At 36.5% G+C, this 25,915-nt stretch overlaps 2 protein-coding genes across 9 annotated transcripts in view; one reads left to right on the top strand and one right to left on the bottom strand.

Moving 5' to 3' along the window:
• C4H4orf47 (chromosome 4 C4orf47 homolog) overlaps positions 1-25,915 on the top strand; it is a 91,740-nt gene that overhangs the window by 29,776 nt on the left and 36,049 nt on the right. Inside the window, exon 9 of one of the 6 annotated variants that reach the window (XR_004780434.2) lies at positions 13,223-13,343. The exons of 4 other annotated variants lie outside the window; for them this stretch is intronic. The gene's annotated coding sequence lies outside the window, so the exon portion shown is untranslated. Of the gene's footprint in view, positions 1-13,222; positions 15,340-25,915 lie in introns of those variants that run through there. One more of the 6 variants, XM_035557848.1, reaches the window with a different exon arrangement.
• PDLIM3 (PDZ and LIM domain 3) lies at positions 909-23,590 on the bottom strand. Of its 3 annotated transcripts, none has more exons than XM_035557843.2 (8): positions 23,147-23,590; positions 18,258-18,409; positions 16,467-16,551; positions 10,365-10,432; positions 6,923-7,186; positions 3,749-3,879; positions 2,551-2,662; positions 909-1,724 (listed from the first exon to the last, which is right to left on the bottom strand). In XM_035557843.2, exons 1-8 carry the CDS (start codon positions 23,237-23,239, stop codon positions 1,535-1,537), a joined length of 1,095 nt encoding a protein of 364 aa, XP_035413736.1. In that variant the 5' UTR covers positions 23,240-23,590; the 3' UTR covers positions 909-1,534. The 3 variants fall into 3 exon arrangements, with proteins under 3 accessions (XP_035413736.1, XP_035413735.1, XP_035413737.1); XM_035557842.2 differs by having other exon boundaries at positions 3,752-3,879; positions 23,147-23,583; XM_035557844.2 differs by lacking the exons at positions 6,923-7,186; positions 10,365-10,432 and adding an exon at positions 10,873-11,060 and having other exon boundaries at positions 3,752-3,879; positions 23,147-23,534.

Below are 25,915 nucleotides of genomic sequence, written 5' to 3'. Positions count from 1 at the left end.
CTCCGTGATACGTGAGAAGCAGAATTGTGTTTTGTGCCTGAAGATAATTCAGGAACTAACCTTTAGAAGGGTGCATTTCTATATGCTTTTGGTATGCAGACTTAAATTCTAAATGCAGGGACACATACATTTTAAAAAGATTTAAATTCAGAAATAATAGTTTAAGACACCTTGAAAAGTCTTTGAGTATACAAACATTTCATTTCAGGCTTTGTGATTCATCTCAATTTAAAAAATAAATTTAAAGTATATATAGCTTCTAATTTTGATTCTGTATTCCGCTTACATTTTAAGCTTCTTATGTATTTTAGAACGGGAAAAGTATGTAAGATTTTTTGCATGTTAGTTGTTCACTTCTGCTATGAATTGATGAATGGTGTTGATGTTTTTGGAAAATGCTAAGGCTGAATTTGTCAGACAGGTGTGTGTGTATGCAGCTGGCACCTACCTGAAAGCAATGCAACCCTTAAAAGAGTTTCAGAAGTTGATTTAAAAACTGTTTTCATCCAGCTTTTTTTTTTCCCCACCTTGGAAGTTCATCAGGCTTTTTATAAAAGATATTTCTCCTGCCTATTTTAATTATCAGTCATTTTTAAAGATGTCAAAATTTTAATTTCCAGAAATAAAGGTATTATAATGATATTTTCATTGTACCTATTAAGGAAATTAAGTGATGGAGAGGCAAATAACAGTACCATTTTCTGCAGAAAGGTTTTTAAATTTACTTTCATTCTTGATTTGCAGTGAGTTCCTATTAGAATATTTTTTTTTCCAAAAAGCAATGTATGTGTGTGCATGCCTCAGAACAATTTTCTGTGAAGTGATGTGAAAGCCAATTTCATCGTAAATCACTGAAACAACATAGAACTGTTTTACTTCTTACTAAATGGTCTTTATTACACTAGGCATTTTCTTGTATGAATAAGTATTTATTCCTCATCACATTTGCTGCATCAGAAAATTAAGTAAATATAACCCCAAATTCAAAGCAAAGTAAGCGAAATCTATTTCTTGGCACACATTAATGATACTTGAATGATAGATGGTTGAAGCAGACATGAACATCTGGTTGCTTTGTACTATCCATGTAAAATAGCTGCTTTTCTAATGATCTGTCAATTTTCTTTATTTGGTAGCGCACAGCCTGTAACACAAGGAGGCTTTCAATGTTTTTTGCTGCTTGCACAGATTCTTAATTTATGTTAAAAATAATGTCTTGATTACAGGATGTGTATATACTGTAGTGATCCTGTAATACCTCTGCTGTTTCACTTTTGTTATTCCAGTACAGCTGTTTTAGTTCATACTCCACCGAGTTATATTGGCAACTTCAAAGATAATCCTTTGACAGAATTTTACTGGTATAGTACGTTACTGCTGGTTAATAGGGACTTCCACCTTGCTTAGATTCCCATAAGAGACAGTTTAAAAGCTGCTACTTTGGATTCAGGCAGGAGTCCTGACACTTGTACTGCAGTTCTAAGCTGGTAATGGCTTCTCGTGTGCATGCATGTATGTGTGTGCTAAGGTAAGACTAGCATTTTGGGTAAACAGTAACTGCTTCATATCCCTCTGGTGGCCTCATGCGAGCTCGCGCATGAGCTTCACAGTAGAGCTGGCCCTCCACGAAGAAGTAGCCCTTTTGTTTCAGGTTAAGATTGCAGTCAGAGCACACGAAACATTCTGGGTGCCGGTATTTATCTCGTGCCTTCACCACTGTCCCTCTATATGGAAACAATTACAAGAAAAAAAAAAAACAAAAACCAATTAATTCATAGGAATTTAAAGTGCAAAGAAACAGCAGTATGACACAAAGCAAGTTCTAGGTATCTCTCTTAAGGCCTTTGTTTCTCTGGTTTTGCCAGGCACTGCAGAATCTAAGATTGGAAGTTGAGTTTGAGTAAGCAAGATATAAAAGGCATTAGAGGGGATGATGTAGACTGTTCGATAGTTTATTGGAAAAACAGGGTTTGAAGAATCATGTTATTTTGGCTACAATACAGAAAGTACAGTCCCACCTATCAAAATGGTGGTAAATGAGTTTATAAAACACATTTCCTTGGTGACTGCGGTCTGAGCTCATCATTATGTGTGTCCTTTGCTGAAGTTAGTGATGTCATTCAAACATAAATCTGAAGTTTCAAAATAGGCCTCAGTGTTCCAGATACTCCCACTCACCTGGGAGAGGGGTGCTCTACACCCCTGAGCAACCTGCAGAATTCACAGCCTAACACAGCATAGCATGGGTGACTGCTGTTTTCGTTAGTATGTGTTAATGATTGACTTGCAAAAGGCCCTGAGACACCTTAATTAGAACTTTTGCAGTACATTGTCAAAACTGAAATTGTCTGTATTTAAAGTGGCTAACATATAAAAATATATTGTCCTAAATCTCAAATCATTAGCTCATATCTCTGTTTTCTAGAAGCATTTTTCTTTTTGTCTCTCAGGCAGAGACCATCACTTGATAAGGATTCCTGTAGCTTGTGATGGTGTTCGAGGGCATGTGCTTATGCTAGAGATTTCTAAAACTAGAAAGAAACAACTTACAGAATTCCGCTCCCACATTTGTCACACAGTGGCACTTTCTGGGCACCAGGCAAGCCGGTGGGTATCTTTGTCACAGGTGCTTTCACACTTCTTGTACCCACAGGGCGTCCATCTGAGAACCAAAACATTTCTGTTAAGCACAGGCTGATATAAAAGCATCTGAAGCAGTTAAGCACTTTTCCTGTAAATACACACTTCTGGATGTATTTACAGGCGTTCACTTATGCCAACTAATAATGAAGTTTCTCTGTACAAGTTTAGTGGGCCAGATCCCGTGTCTTTGGACTTGGGAAGGATATTGTATGCTATAGCCAAAAAGCAGGTACAACTGATTAAAAAGATAGCACTCTGTCTCATGGGCATCTGCTAATTCACTGATTGCAGATCCTGGGTATAATGGGAGGAGGAGGATTTGGCTTTAACATAGCACCTTAACATAGTCAAGACCTATTGTTTGAAAGCTTAGTTGTTATTTGTATAACTAACCATACAAGAAATTCAGAAAGATTTATAATACAAATATAAAAATACAGCAAAATACAAGAAGAAGATTACCCCCAAAATCCCAAAATAACATATGTACAGAAAAAATAGATATATTTATTCCTTCTCTGGTAAATATTTAGGTATAAAAATTGAAATTATAAATATTTAAATATTTTTAGGTTATTTTTGGTTATATTTTACTACTTATGCTTACTGTAAATGTAAGAAACCTATAGCTTTTAGTTTAATGTTCCTTTTTATTTTCAAAACCTCTTCATTTGAAGGAAATATGACTGTAAATGGTATTGTTGTCTTCAGTTTTTATTTAAAATGAAGAGGGGATGAATAAAACTTATTTTCAGAGTTGGTTTATATTTCTCTTTTCCTGGATGTGGAAGAGAGAGTTTTGTTTCTTGTTATCCCAAAAGTTCTCTTGCATAAAACCTCATTCAGCTCTAATCAACTTTGTACACTAACAGTCTTAAAATTCTGAGAAGAGATTCTGAAAAATGTAATTAACATTCCCATCTTACTCACATGGGACACTGCTAGCTGTAAAAGCAAGGGGAAAAATGTTAGTAGGCTTGTGTACTATTTGTCAGATTCAAAACGACTTCGTATAGTTCTGATCTCTCTTATTTTCTTCTCAGATTCCCCCCTTCCCACAAACGTTTAAAAATACTTTGAACAGGTAGAATATGTCATTATTAACCACCTTCCTCGGAGACTAAATTCTGGAGCACCTTAAAGGAGCCAGACTGACGAGGTTGGCTGGGCTCCTCCTGGTTGGCATGCAGCATCCTGTACACATCGGACTGAGGCACTGCGGTGGGAGCTGGGTCACTGCATCGCAGGGAGGAAGAGCAGATAAAGCAGTTAATGAACATAACTTAGAAGCAATAGCTCTGACAGGCATAGAATATGTTTCAGGAAACAGACGTAAAGACGAGTGAATTTCTACAACCACTGAAGGACTCTTTCCTCCAGGTAGTATTGCTTTATATAGTCTTCTCTTGATCTAATGTGCTGGAAAAAAATTCTGTGGAATTCATACAAAAATAAATCTATGAACTCATGACAGTATTTCCATAATTACTGCCCAGGCTCTTAACAGCATTTGGAAATAAGCCAGTACTTGCATTTAACTTCAAAGCAGTTGCATTCTTGTGATCAACTGCTGTATTAGCAGATGCTCTCTGGTGCAGTATCCAGAAATTCCATTGTCACAGCAGCTGGCCTCAAGAATGCTGATAAAATCACAGCTCATGTCTTTACATGGGGTCAGCCAAAACCTAAACAAACACTTTGGAAGAGTGTCATGAAGACAAGATATTCTTACTGTTCTAAGTTGGCTCAGTCAGCTAGTTAAGATAGTGATTATTTATCTAAGCTAATTGTTACTTATTTAATTTATGGAGGTGTCAAAAGAGAATGAAGTAAGTATTATGTGGTAGAGAACAATGTAAGATAAACACTGTTGACTGGAAAATTTATTTTGTAAATTATATTAGAATGGCACATGACTTATTTTTTTGTAATGGCAATTTTATGATAAAAATATAAGGTAAATTTTTGGCCAAATAACACTTAAATTCACAGAATGGTTTGGGTTGGAAGGACCTTAAAGACCAGCCAGTTCCAACCCCCTGCCATGGGCAGGGACACCTCCCACCAGACTAGGTTGCCCAAAGCCCCATCCAGCCTGGCCTTGAGCACCTCCAGGGATGGGGCATCCACAGCTTCTCTAGGCAAGCTGTGCCAGGGCCTCACCGCCCTCTGAGTGAAAAATTTCCTCTTAACATCTTATCTAAATCTCCCCTCTTTTAGTTTAAAGCCATTACTCCTTGTCCTATCACTACACTCCCTTACAACAGTTGATGGTTGAATTTCCAATGACCTGTGAACTAAGGAATGCACCAAGAATATTTCAGGGTATTTTAAACTGTGCTGGATATTTTAAATTGATCTTGATAACTAACATCTTGAATAGCTGAAAAGAAGAGCAGATGACTGCATGCACTGTCAGGAATTAGGCCAAATGTGTGGCATCTGTAAATTTCAAACTGCTACTGGGACTAATTAGAAAGGTCAAAATTCACTTCAGTGCAGTCTGTTATCTCACTGATATTTGTGTAAATGTCCAGTTTAAATTTCCTGTTACAACTGGCTTCTAACTCTCTGTTGAACCTTAGGTAAGTTGCTACTGGAAGAAAAAGCAAAAACAAAACAAAAAAAACCCCACTAATTTCACAATGAATTAAACTGTTTTTGACTTAGACAGTTTTGTTTGTTTCCCAGGATAACATCTAGACTGTCAAATGGCACAGTAAGAGCAGCAGCACTTGGGCAGCCAGCTAGAGGCCACTGTTGATTATATTAATTGCTTACATCTTCAAGAATCAACCAGCTTTCTGTGAGCCATTTTTAAGCCAGTGAATAAAATACCATTTTTTTCTTTCCTCGTAAACTTTTAATCTAAAGAGTGAGCTCACTCTTTAAAATATCTAATTATAGATATTTTAAAATATCTAGATTATTTTATTTTTTTTTTTAATTTTAAAATTTTTTATTTTAAAAATATCTAAAAATATCTAATTAAACCCTCAATTCTCTCTTCTTTACTAAAATATTCCTAAAAATCAAACAAGTGATAATACAGTTACATACAAAAGCCAAAAATCAGGCACAAGTGTATGAGAAAACATGTCTAAATTCATACCTAGTGAAAATGAATCTCACAACAAAAGAGAGATTTCAAACCTGTGTAGACAGTCAGTTCTCAAACTGGGAACACTACAGGCATTCATGAAACCTGATTACTCTGGGCTTAATCCATATTTCAGAATAAGGAAAAAGTAAGTTGGCTTTTTTTTTTTGGTGTGTGTGTGATTGAGGATAAGATTCATGCAGTAGAGTAACATCACTCAGCAGACTTCATGAAGTACAGTTTTGTTTTCATCAGATTAGAGTGAACTTAAATACTAGACAAATATGATTTTTACGGTTAGTAACAGCCCAGTTCTGCAAGGTGCTGAAAAAGACTCATTGGTGCCAGAGATTATTGTTTATTTAAAGTATTAGTAATTAGCTTTAGCTTACATCATACATATTATAAATTATTAACTTAAGTACTGTTGTGAAACAGAAAAATAAGTTACTATTATGCAAAAGTAGAGATAAAACAATATGAATGATAAATTGTACTTTGAAAAACATGAGTAGAGCTTTAAAACATTTTATTATTCATCATTACTGTCCAGATTCACAAAGTTCCTACCTGCCTTTCAGTTCCTGTAGTAGGTAAAATTCATGAATCAGCTTTTGACCTTTACAGAGATCTATCAGTAGGCCTAGAAAGTCAATTCTGGCTCTTTTTGGAGAAAAGCTAGTGGTACTGAATGAATTGTCCTAGGTGGGAGCTAAAGAGCATGAATACCACCTACAAGATCTAAGCTTCAACGGTTGAAAGAAATGTCAGTTAATAATAATAATGTATTAATGATTAATAAGAATAAATTCTTAAATAGCAACAATTAAAACAATAATAAATAGTTGTGAATTTTGGAGGGAATCAGTCTTGAATTGGAGTGGTCAGTCAGCTTACAGTAAAGACAGTTTAATCAGCTTTTACTTGGTAGCTACAACTACGAGATTATTTCCTATGAAAGAGTTATTTGTAAAATCTGAAAGACTTTTAACACTTCAGATGAAAAAGTCATAAATTACTAATAGATTAATGAAAATATTGAATGTTTTTAAATAACTTAGTTTCTCTCTAACCCTTTTACACCTTGTTGTAGAAACCACGTAAATTGTTAAAGCCTGGGATTGTCAGTATATTCTAAATTTGTATATCCAACAATATTAAACGTACTGCTCTAATTACCTCATGATGGGTGTTTCCCCCAGAGCTGTAGAAACTTGGCCTTGCAGTGTTTCCATGATATTGTCATCTGAGTACAACTGCATGGGTGTGTTAAACTGAGCATGTACAATCTTGACACCAGGCAGCTCCATTTCCAGGGGAACGTTAGGGGCCATCTTAGCCACCGCTTTCAGCTCGGTGGGGCAGATAGAGCTGATGGTGCTAATGGAAGAGGGGGTGCTGCGTCCACTGCCACAGTCAATCCCCGAAGGAGTACTGCATCCACTGTGTTAATTGCACGTTACAGCCAGATTGCAGAAAGGTGTGCAGTGCGTGTTGGATTATAGAGAAGAAAGACAAAAGTACAGGAATATGGTGATGTTAACAAGGCTGAAAAGCATGAATATAACAAATACAGAAAAGCCAAAGTAGAGAAAGTAGAGAAAAGCAAAAGTATGTGCATTCATTGAAAAGTAAAAGCATCAATGCCACTTATAAAGCGTTCCTCAAAATTCTGGCATGCATTATCTTTAAAGACAAAAATATAATAGATTGAATAATTCAGAACACAGTATTACTTTGTATTTTGAATGCTAGATTTTCTTTGAGGATTAATTAAGCCTCACTAAAACTCATTGTTCTAAGTGAGTAACTTTTAAGATCTCCGAAAGGGTAGTTTACAAAAGTTATGTGAGTTGTACGTGTCAGTGACAGAATAAACACCTGCAATACTGGAATCCTAAATGCACTATTCCAGTCCTGTACCTTGTAATCCATCTCAGGCTGAAGAGACTACTATAAAGTCACATAACATATCCAACATTTCCTACATTTCCTTGGTATTTATTAATCTTTTAAAATGTATTTAACAACATATATATATATATATTTGTTAAATATTTGTTGCATATTCCAAAGAAAAAAAGATGTGAAAATAGCCAGGCATACTTTTGCTTTTCTAAATTACAGTGTTTCCAGTAGAACGTAAAGTGGTCCTTCACAAAAACAGTGGCTATGTATTCAAAGAATTAATTTTGCTCCTTCCGAAGTAGATTTTACATGTGATTTATATAAAATAAAAAGGATGTGAAGTTTTATGTCAATGTTGGTCTACATTACTGGAGTAAAGTTGCTGCACACCAGCATGAAGTCTGTTAAGAAGAACTAGTAAAATATTGCAAGCATTAGTCTTTTTCAATGTCACTAATCTGAATACTTCAGTCTTTTCTCCATAGCACCTCAGAGGCTTTCTTGGTTCAGGGATACTTCTTTCCTGTTGCTGTGTAACAGCACTTAACCCAGGCTTTCCACAGGCTACCATTTATATGATATTCAGAGCCAAGAGATGATAAATGCTTGATCTTTTTCCTCCAACTTGTGCATCAGGGTTATGTTAGCTCTTTCCAAGATGAACGATTCTGTGTAAACCAGGGAGTGTATTACATTTCACAGTTTGTGCAGTGCAGTACTCTGCCCAGTAGCTACTCGTGTATGGAGAAAACCCAAATTTTCCCTTTGATTCAATGGAGAATTTGTGTAGGACCACTTTCTCGAAATTGTGAAGGGAAATATGTTGTCTACAATTCAAGCCATATCAAAAGAAAGGTAATTCAATGAATGGTAGGCAAGTCTGAAAGCAAAAGTACAAGCTCTGTATTATCACCTAGCGAGTCAGACAAAAATACTAATACTGGGGGCAATTTATAAAATTACATTCTTGTGTGTGTGTAAAAGAATAAGACCACCTTTAGATTCTGCAGTAAGATAAGTTTTATCAGTGCTGATAGTGTTAGTAAATGGATAATAACGAGAGAAGGACAGAAGAAGCATAAATCGTGCTATAAGCAGCTGAAATGATGTTAAAGCAGAATAAAGTGAAGCATAAATAAAATATAATCATATATAAAGAAGATAATTTCCAGTTAGTTTTGTCAAAGTCCAGTCCAAAATTGTGGCTAATGTCAAATCTGTTAGCTCAATCCCACAGTCCAGAATCAGCTCTTCTTTTAGTCAGTCCTGTTTAGTCTCAGCTGTCTGTTCTAAAGGGATAATTACAGTCAAGGTGGAGGTTTGGGTTTTTCTGCTGTATTTAACAGAGTATTTTTACAGCCAAACTGCTGAAAAAGTAGGAGACAAACAGTGTGACAGCCAGGGTTTTGTGGAAGTAAGATTCTCCATCAGAGATTCTGTAGTTTGTAAATATGGACATATTCCACACTAAAACACCACACAGACTTGCCCAGCTAAAGTTCTGAGACTTGGTGCATTTCTGACAGGTTGGTATTATCTGGCAAGCTGGAAAATAGCCATTTATTTCAGCATTTTCACTGAAAATATTGTGTAATTGAGGTTTCTGAATTAGGAGAGTAGGCTCCCAACACACCCAGTTGAGCTTCTGTAAATCTGATTAGGTAAATGAGGATGGTACCTAGTGGTCCAAAAGCCAGTCTAGGCTTTTTTCTATCTTTTTTTGTCTATCTTTTTTTGCTATATATATATATATTAATCTTCTTTATTTTCTATCTTCTTTTGTTATCTTTTTTGTCTAGTCTACATGTAAATGCTGCTGTTAGAGGCCACGTATGTTTCCAAAGCAACACATCCTACAAAACCAACAATCCATATGAGATTGTCTTTTTTTTTTAAAGTCTTGTTTATTGGACTCAAAATAGTATAACTAAAATACAGGCAATTTGACCTTCAGTATGAAATACAGAACACTAAATCCACCAGTAAAACCTGTTACTGATAGAAAGGATAAAGGATAGCGTTGTATTGCATCACTCAAGCTTTTTTGAACTTCCTTGCATTTTAGCCACAGAATTTGTATTGTTTTTTTCCTCTCTGTATTTAATATTGTAAATCATAGTAAGCCAGGCATTTTGCCCCCAGTTATGATAGAGGAATATTACACCAAAATAAGGTATGTAAATATATGATGTTTTCTGCATTCTAGAGCTTTACAGGTCTTAGCATCAGATAGTTCTGTTTTAGCTCTGTATTAGGTCATCAGGTTGTCTTCTGTATAGCTGTCTGCTGAAAAATAAACTTAAAATCTCTGCATAGCCTAGATGGTAATTAAAAAAAGCTAGCTATCTTTTATTTAGCAAGTTAAGAAGTTACATATATTTGCACTTGGGCAGAAGAATTCCACAGCTCTGTAAATTTATGTGTACAATACCTGGTGCTACACTGTAATCTGAATTGTATTCATGAATATAGTTCCTTCAGACTTGTATCTGTAAAACTGAGAGTAGAGTCTGGACCTACTTTCTTTTGGAAATTTTGAATTTCAAGCCTGATATCTACAAGTCCACCAACTCAGGTTTTTAAATTTCAGCATTATATACCACTGTAAATTAATTTCAAATGCCTCAGTATGCTCCATTAATATGGTTTGTGAGTATCCATTAAAATATAACACCATGCATGCAAATCCATCACAGCACTCAGAGTTTATAACCTGCTTCGGCCTGGGATTATGAAAGGTTTGGGCCGAATATTATGCCTGTGTTCAAAGTAGTTGATATCCTGTAAAGACAAGAGGGTTAAAATAACTTCCTTTGGCCTATACACACTTATTTCTAGTTAAAAAGTAGGTAATAAATGTTTGAAGTTGTAACCATGAAGTAACCATGTTTATTTGTACATTCCTGGTACATAAAAGACCATCAATTTAGTGCTGAGAAACTTGGAGAATAACGGGCAGTTAGAGAAGGATGAGAGGGAGAGTTGCTGCCCAACATAGAGGGCAAATTGTAGCTACCTGCAGTGCCGCTACTACAGAGTTGAGTGTATAGTTTTCTGTGCTGGAAAAAAATTGCTTCAATTATCACCAATTTTTTGGATAATCAATAAACCCCTGATTATCAGCCAAAACAGCAAGAGCTGGACTTTTTAATTGAAAACAAAACAGATAGTGATATAACACAAATGAGCGTGTATTATTATAAGGAGATACCAGTACTCACTTTTGCGATGAGTTAGGAATGAGACTCCTCAGTTGTCCATGAAGCGCGTCTTGTATATTGCCAGATGAATACAGCCCAATTGGAGAATTATAGGAGGAGCTCACTACCTGTCTTTTGTCATCAATATTTGCTGCTGCAACAAAAGGCTGGGCCCTTCTGTTGTGAGCCGTACCAATAGGCTTGAATTCCTGTACGTGATAGGCAGACAAAATACACAAAGCTACAATGCACACCAAAGCTAGTAATGAGTAAAACTGACAACATCAGTATTGTTAATCTCTGCATTTTTTACTTTTGCAACTTTGTTATTTCTTAACTGGTGCAAGCACACTATATTTTTCCATGAATTTTCTATTCGCTACTTAAGCCATATACATTCAGAGACTTATATTTTCTGCATCAGGGCAAGAAGAAGGTATTCCATATTGGTGAGTAGCATAAGACAAAATGGGAGGGATGAATGTTATAGCAACCTGTTGTATCGTTCTCTAGATTTTACAATGTTTAGGTTCATCGTTTAGAAACATTTCACATATAGTTAGTTAGCTTAATTACTTTGTTTTAGTGTTAATCTCTGACTTCTGCCTTTTTTTTCCCCCATATTGACTGGAAGCTGCAATGGTAAGATAGCACAGATCATTAGTATTTTAATGAGAAATGTATATTCAATAAATTATATTTCAATGAGAATATATCTCTGCCAATTCTCTGATTTGGCCTTGTTTTTGAGATGTGCATTTTGCATAGTGTTTGGACTTCCAAAGATTTAGGCCACCTAATAGCAAATCTGCAGAGGATGAAACGTGAAGTGAGAACAGGACTTTCACACCTGCTGAGTGCTTTCTTATTCCTAACTTTTGAGTTCAAATCTCTGCTAGAAGATGTGATTGGAGTAATAGGAATACATCTACAATACTATACAGATACGTATACTGCAATAGACCATTTCTGTGTTTACGTTGACATCACACTGTGTCTTATGACTATAGAGAGTTTAAGTTCTGATACTCCTGAATGAGATTTATTCCAAATTGTACCTTAGGTACTGGAGCTTTTGGCTTAATCACTGTGTACAGTTTATGCTCTGCATTTACTATCACATACTTTGTAATGATGACACATCAAACATCTTCAGTTTTAAAATTACTCAGGTGCACTTGTGGTCTTTTGGTCATATCTTGCAAGCGATACAAACCAGTCTCCTTGTTTTGATAAATAAAATTTTAAACCAAGTTTTTATTTTTTTATTTTTATTATTATTATTTTTTTAATGTAGAAATGCCCTTTTTAGATTACCTAACCTTTAGGAATGTTAGAAAAATTTCCAGTTGAAATAAAATACAACTTATTAGCAACAAATGCAATATAATTTTAATACTGAAATCCATGGAATAAATCAAGATAAAAAGAGCAGATTAGGTAAGCATGGACACATTTTTGACATCTGTAGGTTTTTATTTATTCCACAAACAATATTGCCCTCTTATTTTATTTTATTTTATTTTTTTTCAGAAAATACCAAGTCTCTGTTCAAAGATTTGGTGAATTATTTATAAAAATTCTGAATGCCTGAATGTGAATTGGCCCTGTAGTTTTCATTTGAAAAATTGGAATGCTTTTAGAAATGTATTTAGGAACAAACCTTAAGAAAAGTCATGGTTATATAGTGCGTGCAGCCAGAAGATGCAAACAGTAAAAAGCAGCTTTATTAAATGGAAATGTTCAGCAGCATTGCACTGGAAGAGACTACTGAAAGCAGCAATCAGATAAATGAGCACAGAGATTTTACTTGCAGTTCTTGATTTCTGTCTAGTAGAATTGGGTTGCTGTTGACAAAATGTATTAGTAAATGGAAGTAAGCTTCTACTGTTTAGGATCATGTCTACTTTATGAAAGATATTAATATAAAAATGTTTTAAATTGGTTTAAATCCATGTATGATACAAAACAAACAAAAACAACCATGAACATTGTCATTTCACTGCCTGCTTAATTCTTGTTGACGAACAGCACAGAAGACATGGCACCGTAATAGCATATTTACAATATAACAGTTGTGAAACAGGTATTTGCAGTTAGTTAAACTTAAATTCCTTTTTTTAAAAAAAACCTCATCTATTCATATAAAATGTCAGTGAAAGAACATACAGCAAATAGTCCAGCTCTTGTGTTTATTGGATCTTATTGAATCTGTGAGAAGTCCTCCTTTAGTTCCAAAGCTAAATGAGAACTGAAGGTTGTTGAAATTCCTAAGCAGGAATATTTGATAATTACAGTATTTCATTTCTTAAAATCTTTCTACTTGACTGATGTCCTTTTTGTAAGACTAATGTATTTTGCATTGATATAGATATCAGCAACAGAATGAATAGAGCCTCAAAAGTCTGCAGAAATGCATCCAGCAAGGACCAAGTGTTGGCATTCCTTGAGGATAATTGCCATGACAGTACACACGTGTTTACCTGTTGGAGGTATTGGGGACTAAAATCATCATCTCTGAATGCTGTTACATAAGACGGGCTAGATCCTCAAAACTACATTAGCATGATTATATGGTTTCAAAACTTGACTATAAGTATTAATAGACGTAAGCTTACTTTGTAGAATAGGGTTTTGGTTTGTTTGGATTTTTTATACTTTTCTATGTATATAGTATATTTATATCTCCAAGGATATGTCTTTCATGGACAAAGGTCTAGTCACACTTAACAAAGTGTTCAAAAGCAAAGATAAAAGCAATGAAAAAAAAGTCCAAATAAAAGCATTAAAGAAATATGGTGATGGAAACAAATTAATTTTACATGAGGTGAAAAAGGTAAATGAGAAAAAAAATGACAGGTCATAACATTGTTTTACATTGAAAATACATCAGGAAGGTACATGTGAGCTTTTTTTTTTTTTTTTTTAAATAATTTTAATAAGGTACACTTTGCCATTTACAATGATTTTCTATTCCTAATTATATTATTTGAGAACCTTATGTTTTATATTACTTTTATACAGAATACGAAGGGATTGTATTAGTAATACTTCAAGTAGTCTATTATTTCCTGTTATTCATCATGCTATAGGTTGCTCCAGAGTAACAAAATTAGGTGGTTGGTTTTTATGTGGGAACATGTAGTTTGCAAGATTGGCTCCTAGTCAGCAGCTGTTGCTGGAAGTTATTTGCTGGGATTATTGTCTCTGTTTGCTCTATCCAGATTTCATGGTGTTTTGACAATTCCTTCTGTCAGTCTCCAAATGACTGTTTGGGGCTGCTCAGCCTAACGCAAAAGCTTTCTACTGTGTAAAGGTTCCTTGTTCCAGAGCTGCCCTGTGCACAGCATTAATTGTTTACCAGATTTCATATAAAAATCTGTAGAATACTTTCCATCTGTTGAAAGTAAGCATTCTTTTGCCTCGTGTTGATATGGTGAACAATTTAAAGCATGTTTTACTTTCATTTATAACAATGTTACTAGCTTGCAACTAATTATTTAACTTATTATTAATTATTATAGTAATTGCAACTAATCTATTATTATTTAGTTAGCTCCCAATGTATTTTAAATTATTGACTTTCCCCTCATGAAACTTTCTTAGCGAACTTGGCAGGAGTGAAAAATTCCGTCTGCATTTATAACATCTGTGACCTTTTGGGTAATTCTAATTATTATATAAATGGTGGAAATGCTTTTTATAGAACTCAGTGATTTTCCATTTCTGCAGACCAACCAATATGTGCAATACTTTTGGATAGAAAGGATTTACATTTGAAGTAATACCGTACTGCTTTTGGATATTTTTTTTGACTTGCCTGGGCTTCAAGGTTTTTATTCATCGTTGGACTGCAGCACACTCTAATGTGACTTACATGGCATATAATTATGCTGTAAATAGTCACTTGAGGTTAAAGAAACTTTCATGCTGAATTGTTTGCACTACTGGCACACACACTGATGGGTCTGGCGCTGAGACTAAATATGCATTAAAATTAAATGTAAAATTTCTGCAGTTATGGAAAAAAGGCTATTTTTTTTCCATATATAGATCAGAGTGATAAATGTGCTTGGATGGAAGAATTTAATCTAAAACGTACATCATCCCTCCAGTGGTTTAGAATATTTGTTTACTAGCATTGCTACTTTTCTGAGGCTTATTATTTATTGAATATAGTCAGTACTCCTGATTTTCCAATAAAGGAAAGAGATACACACAAAATAGAGAGATTCACTATTTAAATCCAGGAGAAGTATTTTTTTCTAATTGCCCAATGGAGACTGCTTTTCAGAAGGCTGCCAAATAGCTCTTACTGAAATCTTGTGATCTATTTGTAAGTAACTGCTCTTTTTAGGAATGCAGCTTTCATGCACAGGGATTACTGGATTACTGTCCTGTCATGCATACCTATATGGCCTTCTGTACAGCTTTTGTAGTGACTTTGTTCCTCTGCTGTGTCTTCTATGTGTATCTTAGCTACTCCACAAAAAATAAAAAAACAAAAAAAACCCTCTTAAAATAGCTGTTTTGTTCCTTTGTTACACTGCCTCTTACTGCTGAAGAGGGTGGATTGTTTCTGATGAACTTTGCTGTATCACTTAACACAAAGGTTTTAGTTTGGAAAGAAGAGAGAGAACTGGAACACTGAAATGCCATATTCATATTTGGGAGTGCAACTGTGAAAACAGAACTGGTGGAAGCATTTATTATGTAGAATTTGTTCAAATGGAATCTGCTCATTTTTTTTTTTTTATTTTATTTTTCTGGGACAGCACAAAATAAACACTTGACATACTTTCTTTGATCCTGGCCTGCAACCAGAATGCTCTTTTCTCTTTCCCTCTTGAGACTACAGCAAATGTTCATGTAAGTAAAAGGAGGAATGACAAAGGAATAAAGCACTAGCTGTAGACAACAGCTAGCTAATTAACTATTAAAAACATGGGTACTTCTGCTCACAGCTCCTCACAAGGGACTGGGTATGAGTTTGAAGAGAGAGGAGGATTTAAATGGATTGGAATTGCTTTTGCTGTTCAGAAGTGATGAACGTTTTGCTTATTGATCACTGAGTGGGTTTTATACAATTCAGTAACTTTCAGTTCTGTGGTGTGGTACAAAAGTATATGGAGGTAAAGAGACCCAACATTAAAAAATTTCCCTGTTTATGTGCCTGTTCCATCAAAAAGATTTTTTTGACTTGATGGGCACATTGCTTTGGTATTTGACATTTAGTCCTGAACTTACATGATGAGGTCTCTAAAGGAGTTAAAGCATCTTAAACAGCATCAGAATAAAAGGAGTGTATTTTTTTTTTCTGTAGTAGAACTATGGTGATATGTGCAGTTTTAAAGAAAATGGGAATGTATTGTAAATTGGTAAAATTTTGTTTCAGTTGCAGCTGAAAACCTAAAACATCCAGTCAGATAAGATTATACATACATAATATATAGTTGATACAAAAAGATGTATAATGCCTGTCATGGTTCATATTAGCTTAAACTGGCAGATAACGGATGAAGTGGTGTTCAAAGAATTTTAATAACCATGAGTGAGATCATTTAGAGTGTAAAAAGATAAATGAAAATGGTTAGGTAAATTTTAAGAATTCATACCTGTGGTTCAGCTTCCAAATTTATCTTGAAGGGATGTGCTTTGCCATCTTCTGAAACTTGGGGGGACCATAATTTAGTCTCTTTCCTAGAGAGAAAGAAAGGCAGAAATTAACTTGAATTCCTGTATATTTGTATATTTCCATGTAAATGATAATGCAGTGTGGAAATTTGTAGTTTGTTCTATGTTTTGTTAGTATTTTGACATAAAAATACCTGAACAGTTTATAGTGTACTGTACATAAACTGTATAAAAATGTATCTATTTTAAAATAAAAAAAAGTGCTATGAACAATGGGAAATAATTTAATAGTTAATGAAACACAAAGACAAATTAGTCCCTTTATGACCAGGACAGACCAAGCTTTATACAGTTTTGTTTTTCTTAGTGGTTGATAGGTTAATATTTCTCACAAATAAGTTTATATATTAGTAATTTTCCTAAACCTCAGCAACATCAGTTTCTTTCTTTCTTTTTTTTATGACCACAATATCCACGTAATGGCTAATTTTTCAATGCAGGAGGATTGCAGTCTTGGTTTGCAAAGTATACATACAATTGTAAATAAAAGCTTCACAGGTGGTTCTTTCAGTTGCTTAAGCAGAGACAGCAAACATGCAAATATCTGCTACAATTCTGTCTTCACTGACAAAAGGAAATTTGGTAGCTGATTTTGAAGTGCTGTAATATATTCTTAAACATTGATCTTGTGTGTACATAGTAGTACTGTTTGTTATATAAATCCAAATATTCAGTATATTCTTAAATATGCACATATTTCATACAGGCAATTACGCTTACCATATTTTTGAATACTCGCTAAATGGCATATAGCAATCTGTAATAGATTGATATACTGGCATTAAGCATAGGAATTTTTGACTCAGGGTCTGCGCTCTAGTAACTAGACTACTCTCCTTCCAAGAAAAATACTCCTTTATTTGGAAAGGCATATTGTGGTCAGCTGTAACAAAGTGCTGTGCCTCCTGGAGGGCATCAGGTTGGTCTGAGCTGGCTGATTCTTGGAGACAGCTGGGAAAGTATGCTAGGTGATTTTGATTAAAGGCTGAGCAAACTCAGTTAGGAGATGTGAAGATGCAGGTTGTTGCTCTTAGAAGCTTTAGTAGAGAGAGATGACTGCAAGAAGTTTCTGGACTCCTGCATTTTAGGTAAGAGAGTTATTTTCTTTTTTTCTCACATTGCTTGGAAAATCCTTGTGTTTTTTTTTTTATTTTTATTTTAAATTTATACATTGTGACCATAAAGGAAGGCTTTAGGCCTCCCTTATTTGTTCCTACTTGTGAAAGTGTGCTGTGACATTGCTTTCCATAACTGGGAAGATATGCTAGCAGCTTTGCCCGTGCTTGAGGACGGGAGGCAGTGATTAGCACCTGGAGCTGGGGCAGTGTCAGAGCAGAGCAGTAACTAAACAAGTGACAACTAGCCAAGGGCTCTGTTGTGGCACTTTCCAGCTCCTAATTTCCTAAGAAAGTAAAGTACTGTCTGTTTTCTGACACCAGACGTAGGCTTTGTGACATCAGGGGAGGCAGTAAGTGGTCGGTTTGTAGCTCAGCGAAGGTAGTGAGTAGCCTGAGGGAAGCTGCTCCTGTGCCTGAGGGTGTGCTCTGGGGAATCTGGCCTGGTCTGGAGCTGGTGAGGTAGGTTGTAATTTTAAAGGTTTTGTGGAATTCTTAAAGCTCTTTTACCTAGTTAGGCTATATGATAGTTACACTGCGTTAATCAGCTAGTTGGACAGCATCTTCTATCAGGAGCAAGCAGATGTGCACACATACCTCTCTATTCTCAAGCATAGCTGATGTGTCGCTGCTTTAATTCTCTCCTGGGCGTCATTGTGTGTCATGTTCTCTGTGCTCAGGCCATCAATAGCCACAATAACATCACCAGGACACAGGTTGGCAGCCGAAGCCTTGCTTCCAGGTGTAATCTGAAAAACAAATTGTGACTGCTTACTGAAGTTGCATACATACCTTAAAAACTGAGAGAGAAAAACAAATGTCGCCATGCTTCCCTATTGCCTGTTGCGTTGGGGGTGGGTGTGTAAACAACTGTATGATTGCTCACAAAAAACAACTGTATTTTTAATTCTGCTGTTCCCTCTGTAGTTCCACTATCAGCTCACCACTTAAATGCTGTACTCATCATAACTTCAAAGTAGACAAAAATTGTCTTCACGCTTCTGCGTTAAATAATTTCCACTCTAATTTGTGTAATTGCTTTAACTTGTCCTTGAATCTTCTGTCTCAGCTGCCATTGTGTAATTGGCTTGACAAAAGCAGTTCAGTTCTCCCTCCCAACTTCAAGCAATAGCAGAATAGCACTCTGTTTGACAACTGTGCTACTTAATGCTCAGGTGTGTGACCTGCCATTGACTGGGCAACACACAAAACCATTTGTGGTCTTACCGTGTTTAAGGACAATTTACAGTAGTTACTATATTTCCTGCTAGCTTGGCCTCTCCTCATAAATATGCTCATAATACCGAAAACATATATTTATTCACGTCTAATCCAGATCCTGAACTCCTTAAAGCGCTGAACTTTAAGTTCTGCTGCACCTGAGTAGCAGTGGCCCCGATCCTTCAAGGTGATCTGTGTGGTGCAATTCATACCTCAGGGAAATGTGCCAACATCAGTGACATTCAGAGACATAGCCCTAAGGTTTTTTTGTTTGATTTCTTGGTATTTCTGATCATCTTCTACATCATGGTTAAAATAATTGAAATGCAACAGTTCTGTTTTAAAATAACCATTGTAGAGGTCATTTGCAACCTATGGAGATGTTCTTCAGTTATGATGTTTCCCGTTTTCCAACAGGAAGAAAGTAAGCCGCCCCACATGCCTCCAGTATGTTCAGAACCCCAGCTATGGCAAACTGGGTAGACTTGTTGCCTGTGGAGGTGACATTACTAACTGTCAGCATAGAAATTAAACAGAAATATTCTTTTTGGTATGCATTGTACTGTGTTAGTATTGAAACAAGGGCAAAAATCAGCCAGAGTCATTCTGTACTCTTTCCAGCTGTCCATCTCTGTTCAGTGGGTCTGACTGCTTCTTGAAGAACTTATTTTTTTTTCTCCATGCATTCCAGCATGTAAACTTATTTGTGATTTCTCCGTAACAAACTGCAGTGTGCATGTTGTTATCAAGTAAGTTAGGTAAGCTTTCCAAATGGGTACACTGGAGGCTTTTAGCCCCACCACTCTCCAAAAGGATGGAGGGATGGACTTGTGTAGTATGTATGGAACAAAGTGTTAAGGTGCCTGAGTAATCAGTCTGAGCAGGAATCAAGAAAGTTACTCAGATTATAAGTCTGGGGTCTCCAAAACTGTCTGTTTTTAAAACTTCAACAGCTTTTAGTTTAAATAAACCACATTGAGACGACATACATAATGGTAGTAATAAATAAACGGGTGAAGTGTGATCATGCTTCTCCCTGTAACCTGGAATGGCTCCTGACTTTGCCTAGCATGTTGTGGATATGCATGGGATGACAAACTGCAGGACAGTTCCATAACATGACAGAGCATTGGCAGCCAGACTAATACTCTAAATAGAAGAAGTGCTGCGGAGTTGCATTTGATAGGAAGGTATCAGGCTGTGCCTTGCCAGATCACGGTGTGATATTGATATTGTGGGTACCTCAGTAATGCAGGTGATGCCGTTTCTTAAGGAACTTATTCATGATGTGTGAAATGCAGATTGTGACTTCTTAGAACCGTGTTATGACCACAGTGAGTGTTGCTTGCCACTCCCTGCTTCGTGAAGTAGATCCTCCTGGTGCTTTCTGAAAATGTTAGCCTTGCTCTTCAGGACGTGTCTGTATGGCACATCTGTTGCTCCTGTATCCTAGGTAACTCCAATTTGGATAAATTGGGTATGTGTTGCTCATCCTGACGTTGTTGGAGACAAAATAACTATTTAACCCCATGCAGGGCAATGTCTGTTATGATACTTTGAAGAAAAACTCTCATCATCTGTTTAATAGACTTATGAAACCTGTCATGACACACCTTCATAAATATTTCAAGCTCTGTGTTTTCTGAAGAGGTATGAATGTCTGCAGACAGAGGATAAATATAAAACTGAGTTAATATAAACACTTCCATTGTGATCTGTAAATGTTTATAGTAAGATAGAATTTAAATATAGAGTTGATATTACCATTCCTTCCAACCTCTACAAGTTTTAATTTTCTGTAACTCTATTCAATATTACTTAAAGTGTAGGATGGCATTCCTCTAAATGCCTAACCCCAGATCTTCTGTTCAGCACAGACTGAAATTAGTCAGTTTTATTAAGACTGGGGTTTTGATCAGTTTCCCTTACCTAATTTCTTTGCATCTATGTGAAGTCCCAAGGATTTTAAAAGTTTTCCTGATTTCTAGTTACTTGCTTGATTTTTGACCCTAGTAGAATCTAACTGAATGCATCTATTTTTAGTCCCTTCCTGGTCTCCTTCCCTCCCAGTGCTCAGGATCTGTGGTTTTTGCATTTGCTTGAAACAGTCAAGACAATTGCCTTGCTTGGGAAATTGCAGATGAATTTTTGAGATGACATCTGTTCTTTAGACAGGTGTAAGATGATCTCTTGTGTTGTCTGTCTCTCAGACAAGTCCTGGTAAAAGCTTCCTTTTGTTGAACAGGGGCCATAGCCAACCAAACTTACAGCTGTCCTATTATTTTTTTCAAAATATTTGAAAATGATTTCTATTCATTGTTTTAATGGCTGATAATATTTCTTGTCAGAGCAGTTAAACCAAATGTGAATGGAGGGCTGGTGATACCTTATGTGAAAGGAAAATATAGGCTGTAAAGAGCAGGGTGTTTGAATCCTGCAAAACATTCACCAGCTCTTAAGAGCTACAGCATAAATACTTATTTAAAGATTCTTCTAAATGTATACTGTGATAGCAAATACATTAATATGAAACAAATCTACCATTAAATTTTTTGAACTTGAGCTAAACAGACTTAAATGTCCTCTCTCATATATATATATATATATATATATATATATATATATATATTTCATAGCTCTACTTATAATGTGATTTTTGAGCATTGAGATAATTTGCTAGAAGCCAGTGGCTTATGTCTTGTAAGGCATTTGGTAGGTATGAGTCAATTGTAAAATCATTTATTCTTTAGAAAGCTACATTTATAGTAACGTCCTTTGTTGCTACAGTTTTAAACTTCATTGTACTTAATCTAAACACAGGGAAAATACAAACCAGACACTGCTAAAATATTTTTCATTAGAGATAATGGAAACTATTTTTCTTTTAGAGGCCCATAAAAGGCAATGAAGGCCCCAAAACATCCAGAGATTTTTCTCTTTTTTTTAATCATTGTTTCTTTTTTTGTTTTCTGTTTGTCTAAAGGTTGTGCTACGTCTGATGAATATTTGTTCTGAAGTTACATAAAGTCAAGTAATACCATTCTCTTTTACCTACTTTTAAATAAGTGATATTTTTTATGCTTGTATGCATCTGGAGTGTTTAAATGAAACTAATTTTTACTGGTATAATATGTGAAGGGTTTGTGCTTAAACTTTCTAAAGACTCCTGTTTAGAAGCATATTTACTGCAAGGCATTACCAGCGGTATCCATCCTTCAAGGCTCTTGACGTTTATTTAATACCAGACATAGTGTATATATTGAGTCATAGTGCAGGGCTTGGTTGGGGGGGGGGGGGGTCATGGGTGATTTGGAGGCTCATGCAACATGCACTTGGTGTGCTAGGTACTGAAAAGCAGCAAGAATACAGGGAAAATAATAATTCTGATCTTTGTGTTGAATACCAATTTGCAAAATATGAAAACTATCAAAATAATGTATTTCTTGTCATTAGGTGGATCTATATCTGTAGATGCATACAGATATCTGTAGACTTTCACATGCTCCATTCATCAAGTAATAAGTTTCTTAAATCACAATTAATAGTTCAAAATCCATGGGAAAAGTGAAGGCTCAGGCTCTTGCTGCCCTTTAGTGGTGTGTGTGTGTGTGTGTGTGTAATAGAAATTGTCTGTTACTACATATGGCAGAAAGCACTGAAGAATTCTCTCCTGCATATTCAGGATTAGATGACTTTTGATAATTCACTGATTTAACATTCATGGAAGCGAAAACTTTTGCACATAAAAACAGGTGCTGTTGCCTTCCCTGGCAACATGCAGATTTTACTCTAATTAAACGAGGGTCAGATCAATCTTGTGAAGTTGGCACAAAGCACATGACGTACAAGCTTGCAGACACAAGGAGCTGCTGCCCAGCACCTTCTCCCCCAGCAAGTGCACAGGACGGCTGTGAAAATGGTAGAGCTGGGCTCTGGCCTCCAGGAGGCTCAGAACTTATTTTCTCATCTGACTGCCTGGGGAAACGATGCCAGAGTTTTCCCGCTGCCGAGGCACTTGATTTTAATTTTTGAGGCACGAGTAGAAAATGCACTTAATCTCTTTTACACCAATAAAGCAATCCTAGAAAGACAGATAAAGCTTGTAAAAACACTTCATTTTCAGCTAGCTCTCCTCAGAACTAGCAACTCCTTGCTCATCTGCTCACAGTTTCCACTGCATCTTTGAGATCGAGGAAAACTAAAGGGAAAACATCTGCAACAGCTAGAAAATACAATAAACAGCGAGGAAATGGAAAGGTACGTACCCTGGTTATGATCAAGGGTTGGTTAAAGTCTATTCCTCCCGAGAGCCTGAACCCCCAGGGTGCTGGTCCTTGGAGAACAACGTTCTGGGGCATTGTGGACGGGTGTCCCGGGGCTCTCCCGCTCCTTTTTCCTGTAGGTGTGTGGGGAGGTGGGTGCTGCTGGCAGGGCACCTGCTGGACGGGGCAGCCGACCCTGCGGGAGCTGGTGGTCACCCCACAGCTGCGGGCACCGGGCTTTATCCCTGCTCCTCGGGTGACGTCAGCCAGCCCCTCGGCTTCTCCACCCACAGAGGGGAGTATCAGGCTCAGACAAATAAAGCCCGAGTGCTGGAAAGTTTACAAGTTCATCAGCTTCATCTGCTGCTTCAGCGTCCCCCTCGGTCCGAAAGTCAGCCAGCTTCAGGATGCAAGCTTCTGGCTTCTTAAGGCAGCCCTCTTCCCACTTGTATAGGGCTGGTGCTCGCTTGAGCTGTGCAGCATGCCGCTCTGACTGTGTGCGTGATTCTGCTTTGCGTAAACAAATACAAGGAGATTTCCCTCTCGAGCTGTTGTTTCACAACTTGTCTTACTTGTAACGCAATAGTTCTCTGCACCGAAATGTCCCTTCAGCTGAGTGTTTCAGCTGCAGTTACTTGAGAGCACGGCACGTGCTAACTCAAATGGCTTGAAAAAATCTGGACCCGTGTCATGCTTGTTTTTCATTCTGAGGGAGAGAAATGCCGTATTAGTTGATGATGCCGCTGCTTTTCATAGAAATCTTAGTGTTTTGTAAGACAATTCCGGACGCCTTCTGCTGGTTGTTGGTGTTAGTGAATAAACACTCTGTGCTCTTTTTGGTTTTCTTGAATCAGCTCATTCAGCTTTATTCTGACTTCTGTACCCCTTTTATATTTTGCAGTGATGGCATCTGTGTTCGCTCACCTTCTTATCATGCTGTTAGAGTTTTCCACTTATATGTGCTATTACCAAAGTTAATTGTGCATGTATACTGTTCTCAAGCATCTCTTGAAGTTTGGCCTCTAAGGTCACTATCTACAGCTCTAATCGGGCAGAGCTGCTTTTTTTTTTTTTTTTTCCCCATGAATGAGTCAATAGTAAGTCAGTGAGAGAGCTTGGAAAGAATAAAATCTGAGGAGAATGTGTGTTTTGGTGTAACATATAATGTTTTCTACACTTGAGGAAAGGTTTTTTTTTTTTTTTTTTATTATTCTTTTTATGGCTGTTGTTTCGTATGGCAGAGGATTTACCTCCTTTGGTTCACTCTGTGCATTTGCCCTTCCTACTACCTGTAGCATAGAGGTTAGTCTGATGGACAAGAGAGTAGTAAGTGAGATAGGCATGAATCTGTATTTTATTCTTTCATATAATTTATGTTATGGGTAATGTGTTTATCTGTATATGTCAGTATAAAATTGGCTTCCACCCCTTACTCCTCTGACTTGCTGAATGTCCTTATCTGTGTCTACTGATAACATCTATATAGTGAAAGTCCTTCTCAGTAAGATATCTTCATATCTTGAGTGTGTGGTGGTTTTTTTTTTTGTTTTGTTTTGTTCCCTGAGGACTACGAAAGTTAGCCTTGGAATTTTCTTCTTTGGTATTTGCCCTTTATTCGTGTCTTGCTAGTAGATAGGAGCGTACATTGTGAGGGTTTGTATTGTGTTCTTGTCCAGAATATGCTCTAACAATATGAAAGGCCTTTGAAATATTTTGACCTGTGAGTGGAACAAGAGAAATGGCAGTACCTGTCTCAAAACAAACAAACAAACAAAAAAAAAAACAAACCTGAGAGAACAGACCCATGTCAAAGAGCTTGTGGCTTGACAGCTGCCATGAGCTTGGGAGAGAGGTCAGCTTATGTTAAGGAACATAGGCACATTTAAAGAAAAAGAGCAAGGCAGGTATTTAGTTCAGGGACATATCAATCTTGGTGGCTAAAATATTTTGTATGTTTTAAAGTTCTGAAAAAAACTCTCATTGCTTGTGATCAGTGTGTATGCTCTGATATGTTCTGACAGTTTTCAATATGTGCCTTCAATATACTGATGCTCTGCTTCCACAGTTCATCCTGCCAGGTTTCATTATGCGTTCAATGTCAGAATTTATTGCTATTTAGTGCTTCAGTTTCTTTTTCCTTCCTCTCCGATACTGGTGTTGAGTGAAAACACTCTAATGTTTGGTACCTTCCCCCTCACCCCTTCTTTTCCTAGTGAATCCTATAATGTCTCTCAGTTTGCAGCTGGGAATGTATAGCATATTAGATGTACTCATTTTAAGAGTTCCTTCTTGTGCAATTTGCCTTTTCTTTTTTCTTGAGTACTGGCAACCTCAAATAATGAATCCTGCAGTCCTCGTTGACAGAAAAGGAACAAGAAATGTAAGAATTTCTATATCAGATTAAACCCATGTTCAGGCTCTCAGTTTCCAGTGCCAAAAACTAGACACTTATATAATAACTGGTTCATTTGAGATGTCTTCCAAATTCCTGATGGTAAGTTATTGGGTTAGATCTTAATATTTAAGCTTACTTTATTTTCGTTATTTCATAAATCCCATTTAAATCCTGCTAAGTGTTCTGACTGCTGGTGAAGTAACTACGGGGTGGTTATCTGATCATCTGGGGACAGTTGTTGGTGAAAACAGCTTCAGATGGCTTAAGTGTCCAGCAGGTTTGTTCTTGGCTCTTTTCTATACTGAAATCTGCTTTTGCACCCCTTCCAAACTTAATAGATACGTGTAGGTGGAGGGCAGGCATAACCTTTTACTAGG

Source organism: Cygnus atratus, chromosome 4, assembly GCF_013377495.2.
Source record: "Cygnus atratus isolate AKBS03 ecotype Queensland, Australia chromosome 4, CAtr_DNAZoo_HiC_assembly, whole genome shotgun sequence".
NCBI classification, from domain to species: domain Eukaryota; kingdom Metazoa; phylum Chordata; class Aves; order Anseriformes; family Anatidae; genus Cygnus; species Cygnus atratus.
Note: the sequence above shows the minus strand (reverse complement) of the source record. Positions and strands in the feature narration are given on the sequence as shown.